The sequence below is a fragment of the Cervus elaphus genome, chromosome 13 (assembly GCF_910594005.1).
Source record: "Cervus elaphus chromosome 13, mCerEla1.1, whole genome shotgun sequence".
Classification (NCBI taxonomy): domain Eukaryota; kingdom Metazoa; phylum Chordata; class Mammalia; order Artiodactyla; family Cervidae; genus Cervus; species Cervus elaphus.
The window spans coordinates 10,718,337-10,740,078 of record NC_057827.1 but is presented as its reverse complement, the minus strand read 5'-3'; the positions used below and the strand labels follow the sequence as shown (position 1 = coordinate 10,740,078).

The following is a 21,742-nucleotide window of genomic DNA, read 5'->3' as shown; positions in this document are numbered from 1 at the left end:
ATACATGCGCTAGTATCTGTTATGGAGGAGGGATCTGTGACAGCCCGGGTGCCTGGAACTCACACTGGGGCCCGGGCCAGGCCTTCCAGAGCCGCCCGAGGTGGGGCCATGGGGAGAAGGGAAGCCAGCTCCCACACCTCCCAGCATGGCCACGGTTTCACACAACCCATGTTCCCCTTGGAGCTGTGTGAGTCTGTGATTCCATCTCGGCTGGAATAGCCAACAGTCTCAGAAGGCACGGCAGAGACCACAGTGACTTTTCTGCTGGGGTCGGGAAGCCCAGAGCTCACTTGGGCTGACTGGGTGTGAGTCCCCTAGTCCTCAGTCAGGGGGATTTAGCCCAAGAAGATACCCTGTTGCTCAAATTTTTCCAAGGAGGCCTGTCTTGGAGGGCAGAGGAGGGTCACCCTGACCCTGGCTGGCCCCAGGGAAGAATAGTCAGTTCATAAAAAGTGGGAAAAGGTTGTGAATTCCTGTTTCTCCTTAAAAAAAAATTCATGAGACTTTTATGGGATGCAAAATAACATACCTGAGTTTATATTACAGTAAACACTGGTGTGGTTAATTATTTGCTAGTTAAATTGCTAAAATGCCTCTCCATCCTTCTTCCCTAGAGTAAAGAATTCCAGAACAAGAACTGGGTCTCCACTGCCCTGCACCCTGCATCAGGCCAGGAAGGGTTCTACATCCAGACAAGCCAGGCCCAGGGACTGTACCCCTTCCTCCCTCCATGTCCCCGCTCCCACGGTGGGTGGGAGGGGCGCAGGGAATGGAGCCAGCCACACCGCAAACCTCCTGGAGGCGAAGTCTTGGCCATGCAGCTCACTGATTGAACCAGAACCCTCTGTTTCATAAGGGCAGTGATTCTGCAACATCAAGGTATATCTGCCTCACCAGGAGGGCCACAAAAACACAGATGCAGGACCCACTCCCGGAGTTTCTTATCCAGCAGGGCTGAATGGACCTGAGTATCTCTATTCCTGTGAAGTTCCTGGGTGCTGCTGCGGCTGCTGGCTGGGACCACACTCAGAGAACCCTGGCACCGTGGCATGCTACACAAAGCGCAAATGAGTCTTCATACTGAACAGCTGTGAAGTCTCACCCTTGGACGCTTTTATTTCTTTGGGAAAGAATTAGTGAGAACTTACTATCATGTGTCCGAAAATGATATCGTCACTGAATGTACTTCAGTGAAGACTTGAAGATATGCTAAGGGCAAAGCAAACTGGGTCCCCAAATGAAAGAAAACTGAAAGGGGGCAATATTTTTTTTAAAAATAAAAACTCCATGTTTTAAAAAATAGAAACTCCAATGTGTTCAAAGTTAGTATAAGAACAGCTACAGGGCGAGAAGATCAGGGGCTTTGGCAGCCAGAGACCAGGCAAGGCGTGAACAGAGAGAGTGAATGAAGGGGTGAATTAGTGACGAATGGAGACCCAGACTGGTAAGCAGCATTGACTGTCACACCTTGCCAGGGCAGACCACCCCGTGTGACCTGGAGGGAGGTGAGCTGGACCGTGTGGCAGGAGCTGCCTAGGTTCACGATCTAGACTGCTGGCTAATTCCTGGGAAGACGCTTAATATAAAATTACAGGCAGTAAGAACACAAGGCAGCCAAGATCCAAAGTTCTCCTCAACCGGCAGCCTCTGCAAATGCCCTGTGGTCACATCTGTGTGCCACGTGTGCATTGCCCAATTTCATGTCTCCTGTCCCAGAGCCCAATGTCCCAGTCCCCAGCCTGTTTCCAATACTGCCACAGGGCCAGGACCCCCGAGCTGGCCCTGCACCCTGACCTGTCCCCACGTGGCTTCCCCGTCTCCCAGGTACTCTAGACTCCTCTCACACTGGTTTTCTATTACTCTTTTAATCATACTGCTGCTCAGCGATAGTGGGTCTCTGATTTGAGCAGGTACCACTGATACCTCAGTCAGGGTGTCCAGATAAAAGTTTTCTAGATACTCTAAGCTAACAGCCCTCTTGGTCTAGATGGCTTTCCCTAGCCCAGCGAAGGCAGCTGACAAACCTAGGGGTGCACAGTGAGTGTCTGGCAGGGCCAGGAGCAGTCCTTCACCTCCTGGCCCCAGGCTGGCTGGGTAACCCTGACATCCCCAGCCTGGGACTGAGGTCACCGTAAGGCCTTCTGGACAAGGTCAGGCCTCTCCCCAAAGCATGCTGGGTTTGTGAGAATTTTTAAATGCTCAGAATAGGGAAGCTAAAAGAACACCAGAAACACTACCTTTGGGAAAAGGAGATGTGGGGGGAGAATCCATGCTGGACTTTCAAAAGGCTACTTGTTGTCTGGCTGAGATCGTGTGTGTGTGTGTGTGCACATAAGTGCTCAGTCGTTCAGGCTCCTCTGTCCATGGGTTTTCCTGGTAAGACACGGCTAGGAGGCGAAGTCTGCATTTGAAATCTGCCAGACTAAGAATTCACCTGGATGCAAGACGGACAGGCACGGGAGGAGCTTCCAGGAGGAGCAGGAGAAGGGACTCGCTGGGAAGAAGGGCACCGCTCTCCTAGATGAGCAAACCGCCTTCCCGCCCAAGAGTCCCCAACAGAAGGAAGTTGGTGGGGAGGAGAAAGTGAGAATGAGGAAGGGCAGTAGTGCAAGTGAACGCTCGCAAAGCCCCTGCATAGCCAGAGCAGCACCAGCTGTCCTCGGGGCCCCCGCCCCCAACAGGAGACACTGCCGCTTCGGACAAGCAGAGCCAGGGAGGGGGGCCCACGGTCTCTCTTCACTGCGACTCTCGCCATTGCTCCTAAAACATAACGTAAAGAATGTGTGCACGCTTGCTCAGTAGCAGGCCCCCACCGACACTGAGTTAGACCTCATGGGATCCAACGGTTAAGAACATGCAATGTTTGGAATCTATTTCCTTTCTTTCAGGGATGAAGTCACCATCAGTTGGGGGTCCGGTGAGAGGAGACTGTCCACAGGACCACGGGGCACACAGCAGCTTTGCGACACTTGGGTATGCTTGGACTGCAAGGAGCCAGCCCTCGCCTCTTTTCTGAGAGTCCAGGTTATTCACAGGTAAGTCCAAGGGCCCACTGTCAGCATCTATTTCTCTCCGGAGGTGTTGTACCATCCTTTCCAAAACATGAGCCCCCTGCTTATTTTTTCATTGGGGTGATGACTCTTGAGGGCTAAAATTAGTCTACCAAGATGGTATGCCCTTCCATACAGCCCTCACTCAGCACCTGCTAAAGGAACACCACCTCCTGGTCTGACCAGCTGTGGTCAATGTCCAGAACAGAGAGATCACCTCCTGGGCCCAGGAACACAAGCTCACCAGGGGTGGCACGTACTAAACTCCAGCACACTGCAGCCACCTGGAGGCCTGGGTAGGTCACCTGTTGCCCAAGGATTTGTGTTGCTGCTGAATTCCCAGGTGAGGCTGCAGGCCCAGGGCCTCGTGGAAGACCACTGGGCTAGGTTTGGAGCTCAGAGACGTACCTCCTTGGAGACAGCCACTGCTGAGAGACCCCAGCCCTGTGTCCTGAAGAAGTGCCCCTTCCTGTCAGGAAAGGTCCCATGTCTGGGACAGCTGCAGCTGTGCCCCTGAGCCAAAGCAGCTCTGGGCTGAGGACCCCTCGACGGATGTGGGGGCCTCCCACTGCTCTCAGAAATGGGGCACACTTACAGTGGTGCTCAGGTCAAGTAAAGAACCTACGGGAAGCTCCATCATGACCGAACGTCTGGTTATAAATCCCAAAATGCCTTCAGTGAGGGCCTCACAGATCACCTGGATGCCAGTTTATGGCTGTTCAGAACTTCCAACTCACAGGTCTCCACCCAGGATACAGAGACCCATATCTGGAACCTTCAACAGCCTTGTTCATGGGACTCACAGTATCTTACGTGTTGAACTGTCAAAGGCTGGATACAGGGTGAAGGTTCTCTGTTATTTTCTCTTCTTCCCTTACCCAGCATTCTGTTTTAATCTTAAAAACTGGCTTCTTTTGTTAAAACTTCACCTCTCAGAACAGAAGTGTCCTCAGACACGACTTCAGGTTGTAGCCAGCTGGCTTCCGGATTAGGGCAAAGCAACCTGGTGGGTGGGCGGTCAGCTTCTCTTCTGAAAATGCTGTGCTAATGTTGATCATGAACTGAGGAGAGTTACACATTTGGCCACGAGCCTCAGTTTCCCCATTCTAAAAATGACAGTATTAACCTCAGTCTCTGAGGGTTGCTGCAAAAATGACCACTGCTCTGGTTGGAGAAACCCAAGCTCACCTCTCAGGCCCGGGTGAGAGGTGGGCCCTGTCTGGATGGATGGAGCCTGCTCCTAGGCCACCGCCTGCCTTCTAAGGGCCTGGGGACAAGCCCCTCCTCCTCCGATCTGAGCAGAGCAGGGCTCAACAGGTAATTGTCATCTCTCTCTTTTCTGCCACAGACTCCCTCCTCTCCAGAAAAGGCAGAGGGCAAGGAGAAGGCACGCAGGACCGCATCTTCCCTCTTGGGGGTGAGGCACGTGAGCCGTGTGCAGAGGCCCATGTGCAGGCAGGCTCTCCTGTGATGTCAAGTAGCCCCACCTACAACAGGTCGTGGTCTGTCCCCGTGGGCTTCTCAGGTCAGGTACAAACAGGGATGCGTGCAGGGTCACCCTGTAAGTTAATTCTTTGGGGCACTTAGGGGCTGGGACTGTTTTGCATGCTGTGCTCTCTGCCTGGTATTATTTTAGATGACAACTGCATTTAAAGGCAGGGCATGCAGGGCATGCGTGTGTCTGAACAGCAGTGAATCTGAAAACCAAGGGGCAACAGCCAAACTAACCTGCCAACAGTGGCGTTTTCTCCCTCTGCTACAGAGTAGTGCAAGAAACACATTATGTACTTGGAAGAGGCTGGGATTCTCTGCTCCCCCCGCCCACCAGATGCTGACTGTCACAGGAGATTTAATGACTGTGTTTATGAGGTTGGGTGTTCTAGAGAACAAGACGACAAAACCAAAGGGAACTCCAAACAATTCACTCTTGCGTCTTCCCATTTATCCCAGGGATCACTTTTCCACATACACTAGGAAAACCTGCTACTGTTTCTAAGCTTTCAAAGCAGTTCCTAGTCAGCATCTGTTGGTCAGAGCCCTGTTCTGCTGACAAGCCAGGGCGCGTGTGACGCCAAGGGGAGGACACTGTCCAGGGTGTACTTAACTGAAGGTTCAGGATGGTGGGGACCTGGCAGGAAAGGCACAAGTTCTTTCAGTAAAGACACTTCTTTGTGAAACATGCAAAAGCCTAGGAGAGCATTGGTGCTCAGCGCTGTGTTCTGGAGGAGGGGGAAGGATGGACCATGAACAGCAGAGAAGTGAGGAATATCCACTTCAGTGCTGGAAAACCTGGATGCTTTCCCTGGCATCCTGCCCCACTGATGGACGATCACCAGCCACAGATAACCTCCTGGTCATCACATCCACTGACCATGTCTCCATCCTCATCTTTGGTCCGTCACTCTCTAGCATCTGACGCCCCATCTGTGCTGTGCATTGATTCATTCACCCAAAGCACGGTCACGTGCCTACCACGTGCCAGACCAGGAATAAAGATGCTAAGACAGAGGCCGAGAAGGGGGCAGGCTCTCATGTACTTCTCCAGGGCCCCGTGGACGGCTCTGCCCCCTCCTCTCTTGACCTGGGCGCTCCAGAAGTGGGTAGCTCTTGTGCCCCTTCTGCTCCTGATTTTCCTTGGTAACGTCACCTTCTCCTTAAGCCGCAACCATCACTCATGTGCAGACAACTCTCAGACCTCACAGTTGCCCCCGACCCAGGCTCACAGGGGGCTGGTCTGCTGACAATCCTCACTCCCCCTGACTCTCCAGCCAGGACACTGACCTCAGTGTGGCCACCCAGAGGCACCGGCTCCTCCTCCAAAGTTGCCAGCCCCTGACTTCTCAGTTCAGGACACCTTCACCCGCTCTCCTGGAACTCACAGACGCGGCCGCCTCCCCAGCCCCGACCCAAGCCCTCCAGGCCGCTTCCGGTCCCCTTCTTGACACACTCACTCAGGTGCCGGCTCACGGCTTGCTCCCCCATGACTTCTCCAGTGTCTGCTTCTTGTCTGTGCTCGTGGCCACTACCCAGCTGAGGCCTGATTACTCAGCCAAGGGCCGATCACACGGGTTTTCTCTCTTCTGCTCCGGGACTGACCCTCACCGGGGAAGATGAGCGGGTCGTGGCTGTGGACCCCACTGCCTGGAGAGCATGCCCGCACTTCCTTGATCTCATCCGACCCCCTCGGCTGCCCTCTGTCCTCCTCCTGGTGCACACTGAGTCCAACCACCTCCAGCCTGCTCCCACGAGCTCCACCGTCAGAAGAAACCCAGAGTCCCGCCCCCACCAGCCAGGCCCTGCACAGCCTGGAGCCCTGGCGCCTCCCCCCACCCGCCCCTGTTTCTGGAACGCCTGGCCTAACCCCTGCCTTCTGCCAGGAGCATTGGCTCCACCCCACGTCTCCACCGGGCCAGCTCTGTCTCCTCCGAGGGCCCCCCATGCCGCCCACAGCTTACTCTCCATGACCCCACTTCCCTCCTCACGTGGGCCAGACTGCCGGGATGACCAGGTCTGTGAGTGTACATTTCCCTGTCTGCCCCATGCGTGGGGACAGGGACCCTATTGGTGCTGCTGAGCACTGCACGCCCAGCTCACGGCCCGGCGCATGGAATGTTCTTTCTGCTCTTTCTAAACCCAGTCTCTCACCGGCTCTTGACCATACCTTCACCTGTGGTCATTAAGGCTTCACGTGAATTGGTCTCATCTTCCCACAGATGGACCATAATCCCGGGAAAGAGGGCATCTTATGAACCTCTGTGTTCTTGTCCTCACCCCAAACACAGTGGCCTGCATGGTACAGAGCACAGAACACATACTCAATAAAAGCATGCCAATGCCGACCTCTCATCAAGCCGGGGGAACCAAAGACTTTGGTTTTCAAACCAAGTCCTCTGCCTTCTCTTCTGCACCACCAGCCGGACAGCACAGTGACCATTCCCTCAACAGAGTGGTTTCACTTTCTCATTTTAGAGCTGGGACTTCCTCACACAGATTTCAGCAGTCCTCATTTGTGTTCATGTTCCTGGCTGAGAGGAGAAGCACTTCCTTTCTTCAGCTTGATAGCTATCTTCCAACCACTGCCCCCCCCCCTGCTGTTAGAGGGACATCACTGACTTCTTTAAATTTAATTGCTGCTTTCAGCCAGCGATGCAGACCCCCGCCTGGCCTCTCCCGGGCTCCCGGGTCACTCCACCAAGTTCTGCTGGGCTCGTCTTCCTCCTCCTTGCCTTCACCCTCGTCCTGCTAAACCACACCTCATTTCTTCAAAAGGATGCATGGAAAATAAAATTTCTGAGTTCTTCCATGTCCCAAAATTATTTTGCCTGCATGCTTGGTTGATCATTTGGCTGCATACAGAATTCTGTAATTATCTCAATTTTTTTGCCAGGGTCAGTTTTCCTGCTTGTTTTTCTTGGTCCTTTCTCATTCCCGCTGCTGGTTTTCCTCAGGGAGCTGGTGATCTCTGGCTGACCACTTGTATTTGAGAATGAGGCACAGATGGCCAAGTGACGGGCCACTTTGGATGCAGGGTGGCAGGCTTCCATTTGGGCCCGGCAGGAGGGAAGCTGGGCTCTGCCCTTAGTCCCAGAGGGTGGGTGCTGTGCGGGAGCACTGGGGTCCCTTCCCTGCTCCAGCTGTCCTTAAACAGCTTTTCACGAGACTTTGGGGAAAAGCTTGAAGATAATTCCCTAATAGCTTGTCAACCTCCAAGTGCCAGGCCGGGCAAGGTCACCACCCAAGGCTCATTGTTTTCAGCCAACTTCTCGCTTCCACCCTCCATTCCCAAGTCCTAGACTTCCTCAAGCATCTTGCTTTCTTTCTGGTTGTGACTCTCCATCTGTTCCAGCTCTGGCCTCTGTTCCTTCAGTAAAACTTGCATTCACTTATGCCTTCTTGTCGAAGGATGGCCTCTGCTTCTCTTCACCACCATGGTGTGTGCTATGCTGCCTTAACCACGGGGTGAGTGAAGTCCTGGGTTGGAAGAGGGGTGACCATGTGGCTGAGTCTACAGGCTTAATCTGAAAGTTGCTATGGGAGGTTAATCAGGTGAAAGGGGTGCAGGGTATGACATCAGAGCTGTAAGCACTGCTTTAGATAAAGGTTCGGCTACCAATAATTACACACTTCAGGGTGTCGGCTGAAGGGTAAAAGCAGCAACCAGGTGGGCACTGTTGAAACACAGGCCTGCCTGTACATAACATCCAGGAGGGCTTCCCACAAGGAGATCCAGCCAGTCCATCCTAAAGGAGATCAGTCCTGAATATTCACTGGAAGGACTGATGCTGAAGCTGAAACTCCAATGCTTTGGCCACCTGATGCAAAGAACTGACCCACTGGAAAAGACCCTGATGCTGGGCAAGATTGAAGGCAGGAGGAGAAGGGGATGACAGAGGATGAATTGGTTGGATGGCATCACCGTCTTGATGGACATGAGCCTGAGCAAGCTCCAGGAGTTGGTGACGGACAGGGAAACCTGGCGTGCTGCAGTCCATGGGGTTGCAAAGAGTTGGACACAGCTGAGTAACTGAACTGAACTCAACTGAGAGTTTTCTGCATGCTTGTGACCCCTTCTTTACACAAGGGGAATCTGAAGTCAGAGTCTCTTATAAATCTCCTAAATCCCACCAGCAATTCTACTTGCCTAATAGAAAACCACTGTACACAAAATAAGAGGTCAATAAATTCTGGACATTGAAAATGATCCATTGAAACAGGCTCCAGTTTCCAGAATCACTTAAGTCCCTAAGAGCCAGTGACCCACCCAGTCTTCTTTTTTCCTTTGTAAAACGCAATCACAGACTGTCTGTCCTTCAAGATAGTTCTTTGGAGAACACAGATTATCAGACACCATCCCTTCACTGAAGCAGCTTACAGGCCCTGAAGATGTTTTGCCGTTCATCAAACAAGGGATCCGTACATGAGCTAGGGTCCCAAGGAAATGTGACTGTAATTAGAGTACATTGGCTGCAAGTGTACGTAAGCTGATGAAGCCAAACACATCTGGTCCCAGACGTGTTCAGCTGTTTGACTCACCCCTTACCGGTCAGCAGCTTTGAGGCAAGTTGCACATTAGAGGCATATTAACTTGATTTCTTTGCTTCTGGAGGCCAACAGGAGGAATCATTAATGATGGGACTCCTGATTTATAGGGACTTGCTAAAAAATAGACAATGTTTGTGTTTCTTCCCCCAATTCACTCCCACTTTTATGAGCGCTGTTAAGTTTCATTTTAGCATGTTAAGTAATTTGTGACTCACTAAAATGAAACTCAACTTGGTCCTCATAAAACAGAGTAAAATGGTATTTCCATGTTTCATGTCATGGTTTGAATCAGCCTGCTATTTGGAGCTCAGTAGAATCTTCTGGAAAGGCCATTGTGGAGCCTCTTGTCCCTGCCATTCCCCATGTTTCTCAGAGTTTCCCAGAACTCCTTCCGCTACCCTAAAATAGCAAAAGTTAGAGCTGCAGGGAACAGCAGGAAAACCTAACAAGTAAACCACAGCCACACTTCCGTAGTGCTGTCTTACATAAAGTATGGAAGAGTTCTACCTTTTATCCACTATAATTAGGTGATGGCATCGATGAGCAGTCAGACCCTCTGCTCACAAACCCCCTGAGGTTTCTTTTTATTAATACTACTCTTCTTCTCTTTAACCAACATTCCTTGCCTGACTCATTTACAAGGACCACAGAAATCCAGAACTTTCCACTTTGGCAATCACTGTAACTAAGCATAAATACTATATTACAGTCTTACTTAAACATGCTCAATGGTATTATAAAACTTCATTAACTCTGACATTACTAATTTGAATTTCTGTGAGTATTGAGTTAACCACGGGCGAAAGTTAACCTTCACAGCTTCCCTCTGAAGAATGAGCACTATTAGAAAAATCACAGATGGGATTTAATTTCCTTCAGAAAGCCAATTTCTCTCATGAGGTGCTTGCTGGTAGCTGCTGATGCCACCTGCCAGGACAGTGGCCTTCTGCTAGGACTGGTGGGGCATCCACGTAGAGGTGATGGTACTTCCAAAAACATGCATGGGTCTCCCCGCTGTCAGGGTGAGGCTCCAAGGATCATGAACCCTATCCGCTGTAGAGCACCGTGAAGGGGCCACTATCTGTGCCTCTGTGCCAGGAGGGGCTGGGCTTGGTTAGCGCTCGCTAGTCCCAGTGCAGGGTGAGTAAATATAATGATGGAGATGGTGGAAGAGCCATTTGAGATGGACTCGGAGGTGGTAACGGGACAGAGGTGGGAACAGAAAGGCAAGTGTACACGTCATCCCTGTCACACTCAAGTGCAGGCCAGGCTTTGGCTCAGTGGTGCCCTGATGACCACAGACTTAAAGCTATTAGAATACCTTGAGTGGCCTCATGAACGCCCAGCTGTACTCACGAAAGGGCTGAGAGTTTTGCTGTCATGGCATAGGGGAGCCTCTCTAATTGAAAAGGCTGCCATAAGAACTAAAGTCATGGAAAGGTCACACTGGACTGCCTAGAGCTGAAATCATGAATGGCCATTTAACATGGACCCTGCTGGCCAGAAAATGTCAGGATGCTTAGAATTGCTTCCACATTGGTAAGAACACTGCAGAAAATGCTGCTGAGAGGCTGGAGGTGGCTCAGCTGGGGCTGCTTTAAAGAACACAAGTGCTTTTAACTTGGGATATGTTTGCTAAAGGAACATAAGTACTTGGGCCGCACTGTGGCCCCTGCAAGTGCATGTTGTAATTTAGGACGGAAACAAATCTTGCACTTGACTTGTTAGCAGGTTTACCGAGAAGCAGAACCATCGGCAATTTCTCATGCCGATAATGATAAGATCCTGGTTCACACTGCCTGAGGCTCTGTACATTCTTTGCTACAACAGGCAGCCCCGAGGGCCCGTCACCCCTCCTTCCCTGGGAGGGTGCCTGGCCAAGGCTCTTGGGCACCAAGGGTCTACTGTCCCCACGTATTCGTATTTGATAACAGAGCCACGCAGTGCCAAAGGAGTCTGGACATTGTCAAGCTTTTCCCTGAAAAATTCCATTCTTGGACTAGTTTGGACTTTGCAAGGGGAAAAAAATCCACTATGGTTAAAATGATTGGCCATCCTCTCTCCTTTCTCTTTTTGCCTTCTTAAATGACATCTTTCATCACGCTAATGAATCACAGACATCTAACACCAGGATGGGTTTGTGGATTATATTCCAGTGGGTGGAGCCCCAAAGCCAGGCATGCTCACCTCCCTAGGTACCACCTGTGAAGGCATCAGCTCAGTTGTACTATATCTTTGATAGCTAAACAAGCAAAGCTTGCCCCCAAACACATTCATATGCATCCTCCAGTCCACCAGGTAGCCTGCCTACTCTTCCCTATGTTGTGGTGTCCAAAGTTACTCTAAGACGTTTGCGGTGACCATGTCGCCACTGCTCTTTCGGCACCTCAACTCTTGGTTGGCCCACAGGTGGGCCTCATGCTCAGTCACTGCTGAGGGAGGGAGGGGTGCCAGGCTGCAGGAGGCAACACCACCCATGGGATGCCTTCTTGAGAAAGTCCACTCACCCAGGCCTTCTGAGGCCTCTGCCACCCCGAGCTCCCCCTGGAGGGAGCCTCCCCTCCAAAACCCTGCCAAGGACACAAGGAAAACACATCACCTGGCACCTGCCATGCACGCAGAGATCCGTCTCGTAGGGCCCGCAGGGCGTGCCGTCCAGGACTCTATCGGCCACCAGCAGTGGGGACTCCTTCCCGAGGGGTGAGCAGTAGAGTTCACATGGCTTATCTGAGGAGGGAAAGGGGTGGACATTGACGTGGGTAGGGTCTTGGGGGCCAGGTGGGGTGCAAGATGCTTGTAGGCGCAGGCCAGTCCAGGAGAGGAAAAGCTGGCATGGGACCGGGGTCACAGGTCCAGGACACATGCTGCACCCACCCCTTGGAACACGTGACCCAGAACATGGAGAAAGACCCTCCTCTGACTTGGGTGAAAGGCAGGCAGGTGAGAGCTCTGTGGGCTTTTCTTCACTTTGTTTTCTTTATCCTTTGCAAAGATACAGTATTTCTTTTTCCTTAAAGTACTAAAAATAACAGGCTGAACAAACATTTTGTCCAGTGCTAACCTCTAAGCAAGCTGAATATGTACCAAGGGTGGGCCTGGGGTGGAGAAGGGGGAGGAGGCGGCCTCCCAGCGAGGGGAGCAGCCCTGGAGGGTCTCCAGAGTAGCGGCTTTGCTGAAGTTTTAGTGCTCCTCAGCCACTGGAGAAAAGCTGCAGGACTGTGTGTTGCAGCAAGAAGGTCCTGGAAGAAATGGTGTAGGAATAAGAAACAGAAAGGGGACACATAAGTCTCTAGGACAACTTGTAAGAGCCATTTCCCCAGGCATGATGGAAATCCTGATTTCTGCTGCTGCTGCTGGAACCAAATGAGCTCCCAGAACATGCCATGATCTCACACCTTTATCTAGATTGTTCTCTCTGCCTGGAAATTCCTCCACTCACTTAGCTTTCTGGAATATTTCTGGCACCCCAGAAGCTTCTACTCCAGAGCCATCTCTTCTCGTGCCACTTCTGACTTGCAATCTCCACCTGCACTTTGCACACACCTCCATTACAACCCTAAAATCCTACTGTCTCGGATTTCTTATAAGGTGAGTCCTTTTGCTACAGAAGTTTGAAGGGGGTTGATTGCAAATTACCTTTAGATGAAAGAACTGATGGAAATTGGAGCCCTTGGAGGACAAGGAGTTAAACTTTCATCTTTGGTCAGTCCCAGGATCTGCCTCACAGAAGGACTTGGTATATATTTTCATCTTATGGTACAAACTTCACAATCAGTTTGTTGATAGCCCCAAAATAACCTGCTGGTATTTTGACCAGGATTACTTAATCTATAGATCAAATTGGAAAGAACTGACATCTTGATATCTTTCCACCCACATGGAATATTTCCCCATTTATATCATTGTTTCATTTTATTCATCAGAGTTTTATAGCTTTCCACATACAGATCTTATACATATTTTGTTAGATTTAAACCCGATTATTTCATTTTGGGGGTGCTAATGTAAACAGCATTGTGTTTTTATTTTAAATTTCAGTAGTGTTCTTTTTACTTCTTGGCTGTGAGGCACGGCATGCAGGATCTTAGTTCTTTGACCAGGGATTGGACCCATGCCCCCTGTAGTGGAAGCAGAGTCTTAACCACTAGACTGCCAGGAAAGTCCTGGCATTGTGTTCTTAATTTCAAACTCCACATGCTCATTGCTATTATATAGGGAAGTGACTGACTTTTGTACTTGTATCCTGCAACCTTGTTATAATCCAGGAGGTTTTCAGTTTTCTGTTGATTCATTTGGATTTTCTACAGATTATGGTGCCATCTGCAAACAAAGATATTTTCCCCCAGCAAACAAAGATAGTTTTCTTTTCCCCCAATCTGTGTACCTTTTACTTCCTTTTCTTGTCTTATTGCATTAGCTAGGACATCCAGTAAGCTAGGACTTACATTGTTATAAGTAAGCAAAGTAACAATGCTTCATTTAATAAATGTGGATGGAGGACCTCTCTCACACAAGGCACTGTTTGAAGTAGGGAAAAGAGGACTTTACAAAATAATAATACGAATGGATTTTGTTCTTTTGTAGGTAATTGAGAAAGATAAATGCACTGTTTTCTCTCTCTCAGTCACCTAATTCTAACGCAGATTGTATGATTATTTTACAAAGGAACTTTCAGAGAGAAATGCCAACACCCTTGTGTTGTTTCTGCCAAGTCTTTTATCTCCACTATGAGCCTTCCCCAGGAGGGCCTTCTGAAAGGCAGGGGTAAAACAAAAGGCTTCTGGAGCTGGCATGGCCTCAGTTTAGACTCTGGCATCCTAGCTGGAGAGGTCTTGTCAGAGCAGACATGTCGCCTCACCCAGGTTCCGCAGCTTTTGAGATGGGGTGACATTCACTGAACTGCCACTGTGTTCAGCAGCTTTCCATTGAGCTCGTCTCCCACACAGTGCTACTGACCAACATGTCCACTGGGAATCTTGTCTTAGAACGCTAGAAAGAAGCTATGGGGGTAGAGTGCAGGTGTTCAACTTGGCTGTTCCAGTTAGTTGTGTGTGTGTGGGGGGGTCAACTGTGAATGGTAGTTTCCCAAGTAAGTAAAGTAACAATGCTTCATTTAATAAATGTGGATGGAGGACCTCTCTTACACAAGGCACTGTTCTGGCACTGCTTGGGAAAGAAAGATAAATCATGCATGCTTTTCAAGGCCCTGGTGGTCTTATGGACAAGTAAACAGCAAACTCCGGATGAGGCAGACTGTGAAAATACTCACAGGTCTGATCTGAGCTGTCAAGAGGACAGGCATACTGGAAGGAATGATCCACTCCCCCAGGTGGCAGGCTGGGGTCAGCTGTCCCTTCATTTAGATGAAATAACCCAAGATGAAGGTCAATGAAAGAACTATGGGAGACTGAAATGTAAATTGGGATCAGGTTCTGGGAGGTTAATTTGACAAGAATTTTGGGGTGCTCTTTGGGAACCTGAGGTTTCCTATAAGCATGTCAGGAAGCCACTGGGAGAGGGGCAACACAGAGTCCCAATCTTGAATGGATGGATATATCTTCTCCACATATTAGGCTTCCTCTAGTGGTTCATTGTAAGGATGGATCCCTTGGCCAAAGCAGTTTCAAAATGAAGGATTACATTTAAACTGCAGAGCTGCCTCAATATCTGTAGTAACTGAGCTTTGAGGAGATTCATTCAACTACAGTAATAATGGCAATGGTGATGATGATGATAAAATCATAAATAACATTATTTGCTCTGCGCCATGCAGCATGCTAAGCAGTGTCTATGCATTTCAGGAGGGTGTTGTCATCATTCCTTCCTACAGCTGAGCATGTGAGGCTCAGAGAATATGTGTGGCTACCCAGAGCCCCTTGACGGGCAGGGCCAGACTCTGGTTCATCACTGTTTTCCTTCTGAATTGAGAACTCTGGGAGTCAAAGGTACCAAAGACACCATGCTGAAAACAAACCACCACTTTTATGAACTTCTCTGGCTTCTGAGTATACACTGTGATTTAGGCAGAAATGAAAATAGGATTTGGGTAGAAAAGTAGAGGCTCTTTGAGGTAAGTTAGAAAGACCAGACTTGAAAGGGATGAAGATGGTCTACCCGGGTTCTTTGATGTGAACATCAGGGAAGTAGAAACTCTGCAAATCAGGGGACCCGAACCTCAGATGGAGGGATTCTGACATGAACCCAGGCAAGAAGGTACCCTCAACTCTACTCTTCCACCTGCAGACACTGTCCTTCACGGCTTGGGCAGTCTGGAGAGCCTCAAGCCCCACAACAGAGCCCAGAGGTAACACTTCCTTCCCCTGGTCAGCTGGAACTCACTCCATTTGTCCATCTCCTTTTCTGAGGATTCTCCTCAGAAATCAGGGCACCCCACACCTCTAGGAAGGTATAGCAGTATGTCCCAAAGGGACACAGGATAAACTTTATAAAACTTGAGCATCTCAGAACCTCTCAAAATTCTCTGGATATTCCCCTCTTAGCTGCCCTGGCTGGGTTATTAATTTCCTGATAAATAACATGAGGTGTTGGGTTTCAACTTTGGGCAGTATCAACACTCTTACATCCTCAGTTGTATGTGCTATGCCTAATTGCTCAGTCGTGTCCGATTCTCTGTGGCCCCACAGAGTAGCCTGCCAGGCTCCTCTGTCCATGGGGATTCTCCAGGCAAGAATACCGGAGTGGGTTGCCATGCCCTCCTCCAGGGGATCTCCACTACCCAGGGACTGAACCCAGGTCTCCCACATTGCAGACGATTCTTTACCATCTGAGCCACCAGGAAAGCCCTCAGTTGTATAGAGGGAGGTAAAATCTTCTTAAAAGTTATATAATCATATACCCTAAGGAGAGAAGCTTGGAACATCCCTCTTGCCTGGCTGATGTGTGCCACGATGAAATTGGAATTGAAGCTGTTTGGGATCAGTTCAGTTCAGTCGCTCAGTCATGTCTGACTTGTTGTGACCCCATGGACTGCAGCACACCAGGCCTCCCTGTCCATCACCAACTCCTGGAGCTTACTCAAACTCATGTCCATTGAGTCGATGATGCCATCCAACCATCACGTCCTCTGTCATCCCCTTCTCCTTCTCTCAGTCTATTTCGGGTGGGTCCCAGCTTTCCACTGGTTCACCTGTTGTCAGGACTTACACTTGATGGGAAGCCGCAAACAGGGAAGGTGAGACAGGCTTGGGGGATTGAGAGCCACACCACCACATCTGCTTGATGGAGGCTTGGAAGACTTGCCCTGGTGCTCTAGGGCCAGGATGGTGAAGAGGACACCTGTGGTTCTTTGTGCTTTTGTCATTCTCTCTCTGCCAGTAGTTACAAAGTCTTATTAAGGTGGAGACTAGTTAACTTTGAGGCCATCATAGCTGCTCACCCCAGTCCTGCCTGGCCCTCTGTGGGGTATCCATGCTGAGCAGGCTGCTCGGCTCCCTATCTCCAAAGCTGCCCACCATGACCTACAGCCAGGCCTCAGCTGATTGGACCAGCAGCAGCCACCTGACTGCAGCTAGACCAATCAGAGTCTTTTTCCCCACCACAGCCTCATAGCCAGGCCTCAAGGGGCCTCAGTTGATTGGACCAAGAATGGCCACCTGACCACAGCTAGACTAATCAAAGTCTCTCTCCTGGAAAATCAGCACTGAAAGTCAGATCAGTTCAGTTCAGTCCCTCAGTCATGTCCAACTCTTTGTGACCCCATGGACTGCCGCACGCCAGGCTTCCCTGTCCATCACCAACTCCCAGAGCCTACTCAAAACTCATGTCCATTGCGTCAGTGATGCCATGCAACCATCTCATCCTCTGTCATCCCCTTCTCCTCCTGCCTTCAATCTTTTCCAGCATCAGGGTCTTTTCCAATGAGTCAGCTCTTCGCATCAGGTGGCCAAAGTACTGGAGCTTCAGCTGAAACTCAGGTACAAAGGTTATTCCAATGAATATTCAGGTAGAGAGGTTATACATGCTCAAGGCTGATGGCGCTCTAAGAAGTCTACATTCCCTCATCCACAATTCAGAAATCCAGAATCTCTGAAAACTGCAGGCATTTTTTTTTTTTTTAAACATTTACGGTAGACACAAAAGGCTGCAAAACTAGCCTTGACTGACATGAGGCTGCTGGTAGTATGCAGTAACCCACTTAAACACTGTTCCCTGGCAACCTGGAGGTGTCCATGTGTCTGACTGAGGGGTGCTTCCCAGGACCCCGCTGGGGTATTAAGTAATACATGATTGATATATGGTTGGTATTCTTCTAACAGCTGAAGTGATCTCCCAACCACATCTGACCCCACTGGAAACAGGAGGAGGACTTAATAAAAGGTGCTGTGGGCTGCCCATGAGCCTGCTTGTGGACAAGCTGTGAGAAAGTCAGTCTGCAGCAGGGGCAGGAAGACACGGCTCACAAACGCAAGCTGTGCTGAACATGGACAGAAAGTCCTGACATCTCCAGAGACCCTGGCCCCAGAACTTCCTCCTACTCCTGGCCCTGGGGATCTGTGAGACACCCTGCATCTCTGCAACCACTCTTTTTTTTCATTAAGCAGTTCTAGCTCCCAGCATGGTCAAGCTGGAGTGAGAGAGCACTGACCATCGGACCTTCCATCCCCTGGGAGGCTCAGATCCACAGTGGGTCCTGCCTTGTCGCAGTGAGCTCGAAAAGCACCTCCACATCTAGACAGGGCCTTTGCCATGGCCTCTGACACTTCGGTGGGCACGTGGCCTGCTGGCCTGGGCAGGGAGGACTAACCTCTTGAAGGTTTCCACTTCAACGAGATTCCACGGGGAAGGCAGAAAAGGGGTGGGTTTGGCAACAGGCCACCTCACTGGGTTTCTGTCTAAAGGCTTTTCCACTTAGAAATATTTCCTAAGGAGAGTCTTTGTCTTCTTTTGGAGGTGGTATGAATTTGTGGTCCTGAGCCCTCTCTTGGAAAATCTACCTCTGCAAGAATTCCTTTTTTTTTTTCAATAAGAGAAAAAAGAAAAAAAAATATAGCTTCCCCTTTCTTGAACTGTGCGTCACTCGCCAAAGAATTCCACAGCGATAGCAATGCTATGAATGGGGCAGTCATAATGGGCTTCAGAAGAGCCCAGAGCCCAACCACAGGAATCGTTCCTCTCACGGCTGAGCTAGAATTGTGCCTTTTATAAACGGAGTTGTGAGGGGAACACTTATAATCTGTATTCTCCCCCTACCTTCTGAATTGGCCATTTATTATTTTGCTTTTATCCTTGTGAAACAGTCCTTTAAAAAAAAAAAAAAAGCTGGCTTCTGTTTCTATTTGAGAAGGAAATGAAACCAAATATGCAAGAAGACATGACCATTCCACCCCCGAGGGGGATGGGTCAAGCTACCCTGGCAAAGCCCTGAACTTGAGGTCTTTCTTTCAAAGGCAGAGTGCTCACTGCCTTATCACAGAGGGCTGCACTTTCCAGATCAAAGGCAGTGGCACTCTGGCCGTAACTATTCATTGCTTTGGCAGAAACAAAAAGTGAGTGGGTCAACACACATTCTGAACCCAGCCAGCTTCCCCAGATAGCTGTACTTGGAGGCTTCCCTGAAGGGGACTCTGGGCAGACATCGGCCTCAGCCACCGTGATGATAAGGAACCTAGCGGCTCAGTGATCCAAAAGCAGTTACAAGGAAAACAGAAGTTTAATCTGGACTTGGAGAAATCTATGGAAAAACAGACATTTCAGTGGGATTTCTGCATTGAATAAATGAGGCAGGAAAACTGAAAACTGGAGCGAGAGACCAAGGAAAGAATAACAAGGCCGTGCACATGGCCGAGGGGAAATGAGAGTGAGGCACGTCTGTCCAGACCTGACCTCTTCTCTCTCCCAAGATGAGGGAGAGGACAGGCAAGGGACCCGAACCCATTCATCTGGGAGTCTGGGGATGGGGCTGAAGGTGTGGAAATGCGCTGGAAACACAGCAGCCCCTGCCGGCACTCCCTCCCTCCCGAGTAGGGTGTCTGGGATGTCTAGAAGCCTCGAGCATCTTCCTGAATCAGACGGATGCCCAGGCAGAGTCGTGAGGCTCTCGTGAGCCTCGGCCTCCAGCTGCCTGTCTCACTTTGCGGAGCACGGGTCTTCTTTCTCCCTAGTCCGCAGGGAAAGCGGACAGTATGAAGGCTCCATCCCCCGGGAAGTCTGCTGGTTAGGTGACAGGGCGGCCACAGTCACACAGCTCCCAAAGGTGGTGGTCTTTGTGAAAAAGGAAAACGTCTGAAGGACTTCCCAATGCCTTACAATGAGCCCATCGCCGGTTGAGTTGACATTCCCTGGGATGGTTTAGAACATCCTATCTCAGCTCAAAGGAAGCTAATGGGTCATGGGTCAGGTTGTTGGGTTAAAAGCTGTAGGTCTGGGTCCACTTTTCCCTGAACCGCCTGGGCCTACCCCCAACACAGCTATGCACACTTGAGCGTGTAACCGAGTGTAGATTTCAGAGGTTCTTCACCTGACAATGAAGCAACCTAAGTCCTGAGACAGGAACCTCATTTTCCTGCAAAATACTACAGAGACTGTGTAAAAATCAGGCCCAGTTGCCTGAGTTCTTACTAAAGCTCCTCACTCGGCATTCATGAACTTTTTTTTCTTACTCGAGTACCATAAGCCAGCTGGTTATTTTCTGAGTCAGCAGCTCCTCCAGAACTGGGGTCAGCTCCCTCCCAGCTCCTTATCAGCTGCCGAAGCTAAGAAACGTCACATAATCTGTAACCTCTCACCTTCCGCATGGCTTGTTTTGCACATTCAATGAGATGATGCATGCAGAGCTAACTTGAGCCTGGCACGTGGTACGCTCCATAAACGGGACCATGCTGTCATTATTATAACACACTCTTGCTTTCTGAAGGTGAACAGAATCTTAAGAATGAAAAAACCCTCAAATAGGCCCCGGGATATCCTTGTGGACAATAAACAAACATCACAAATTCTACAGACATGATACTCCACCTAGAATTTTATCAGTCACTGGAAATGCTTGCAATGGCCCAGGGGGCAGAGTCTCTTGATTTGAGAGAAAACTGTAGGAAAGAAAAGATGACCTGTGCTTACTGTCATCTTCACCAAGCTATAAACTGTCCTCGAACAAAACAAAAACAAACACAGATACAGTGAACAGAGTAGTAGTTACCAGCAGGGAAGGGGGGTAGGGGGAAGGTCAAGAGGGTCAACTGTATGGTGACAGATGGAAATTTAACTTCTCGTGAGGAGCACACTGTAGCATATACATGAGTGAAAAATATAGTGTTGCATATATGACATTCACATAATGTTATAAACCAATGTTACTTCAGTTAAAAAAAAAAACAAAACTTCTTCCCAACACTCCAGTCAAGGAGTAAGAGCCAGCTCAAGATGAACCAAATAAAGATTGCAAGAAAGCATCACCACTGGAAAGAGAAACAGCAGACACACAAACCCGCTGTCCTGCCCCTGCAGAGCTGTGTTCTCAGGGTCGGCCGGCACCTGGCAGCGCAGGGCACTGGACGGCAGGCTGCCAGCACCCCCGGGCAGGAGAGATCAGGTCCGCTGCCTGCCTCACGGCTGTGTTTGGGAAATCTCACCGAGCTGGGTCATCCAAGTTCAACCCACAGCTCAAGAAGTGGGTCCACAGCTGAGTCGGGCAGGACTGGGTGGATTTTGGGGGTGGGGATGCCTGTGGGTTCTCCCAGGTGTTTACGGCGCTGGGGGAGGGGAGAGGGAAGCTCCCCTGAAAGGATGCGCCATGTGCCTTTACCGTCAACCACCACTGCGGTGAGCAGGCCCTTCTTCTTGGTGCTCAGCCGGTCGTGCGTCTGGCACTGCTGGTCACGGAAGCTGGGCAGGCCCTTGGGACAGGGCAGGTTCTCGCAGACCGTGTGCTCCACACTGGCGCCCAGGCAGTGCGTGCCTCCTGGTCCTGGGCTAGAAGGAAGAGAAGGGCTCTCGTTAACCAGACGGGCTGCAGAAACAGCAGGGGAGCTCACGGGTGGCTTCTCTTTCCAGGAGGGGGAGGGGCATGCAGGGTTTCCAAAGCAACACCCCCTCTCCTCTTCCACATCATCTCTCAGCAATCCCAGCCCCACAATGACGACATGTTAAGTAAGCCATGAGAAAAATGCATCCAAGAACTGTAAATCAAGGTCATCTGGAAATAGGATACGGGATGGATCAGTTCAGCAAGATCCCAGAATTGTCTTTCATCTGAACTTAAAATTTGACCATCTGTAACACTGAAAACCCCAAGGGGAATTTTTGGCGTGTGTGGGTTTTTTGGGGTTTTTCTTCTACAGAATGAAGACCTTTAAATGGCTGCTAGCTATACTTCAGAGGTTTCACTAAGTTATACTAAGTTTCACATTGAGTAAATAAACAGCTCTCATTTACTCTATAATGAAAAGAATCAGAACTACTAATTCACTGGTTCATGGGCTCTGGGTAGAGACCAGCCAGATCCCAGCTCTGCATCCTTTACCAGACAAACGTGAGACCACACATGCTCAAGACTGCAGTCTTGGTTCCTCGATGCTCTGTACTGAAACTGGGATTTTTAACCAGTTCTGCAGAACCAGATGTGTCCTGGGGCCATGTCTACACACGGGAAGGGCACTGGGGAGCAGCAGGACCCTGAAGCTGGCCCGGCCCAG

At 50.0% G+C, this 21,742-nt stretch overlaps 1 protein-coding gene across 2 annotated transcripts in view; it reads right to left on the bottom strand.

Annotated features, from left to right (window-relative positions):
• ADAMTS17 (ADAM metallopeptidase with thrombospondin type 1 motif 17) overlaps positions 1 to 21,742 on the bottom strand; it is a 393,159-nt gene that overhangs the window by 111,836 nt on the left and 259,581 nt on the right. For both annotated transcript variants that reach the window (XM_043922552.1, XM_043922553.1), the window contains exons 13-14: positions 20,854 to 21,020; positions 11,692 to 11,819 (exon numbers count right to left, since the gene is read on the bottom strand). In XM_043922552.1, coding sequence (XP_043778487.1) covers positions 11,692 to 11,819; positions 20,854 to 21,020 — 295 coding nt within the window. The remainder of the gene's footprint in view (positions 1 to 11,691; positions 11,820 to 20,853; positions 21,021 to 21,742) is intronic.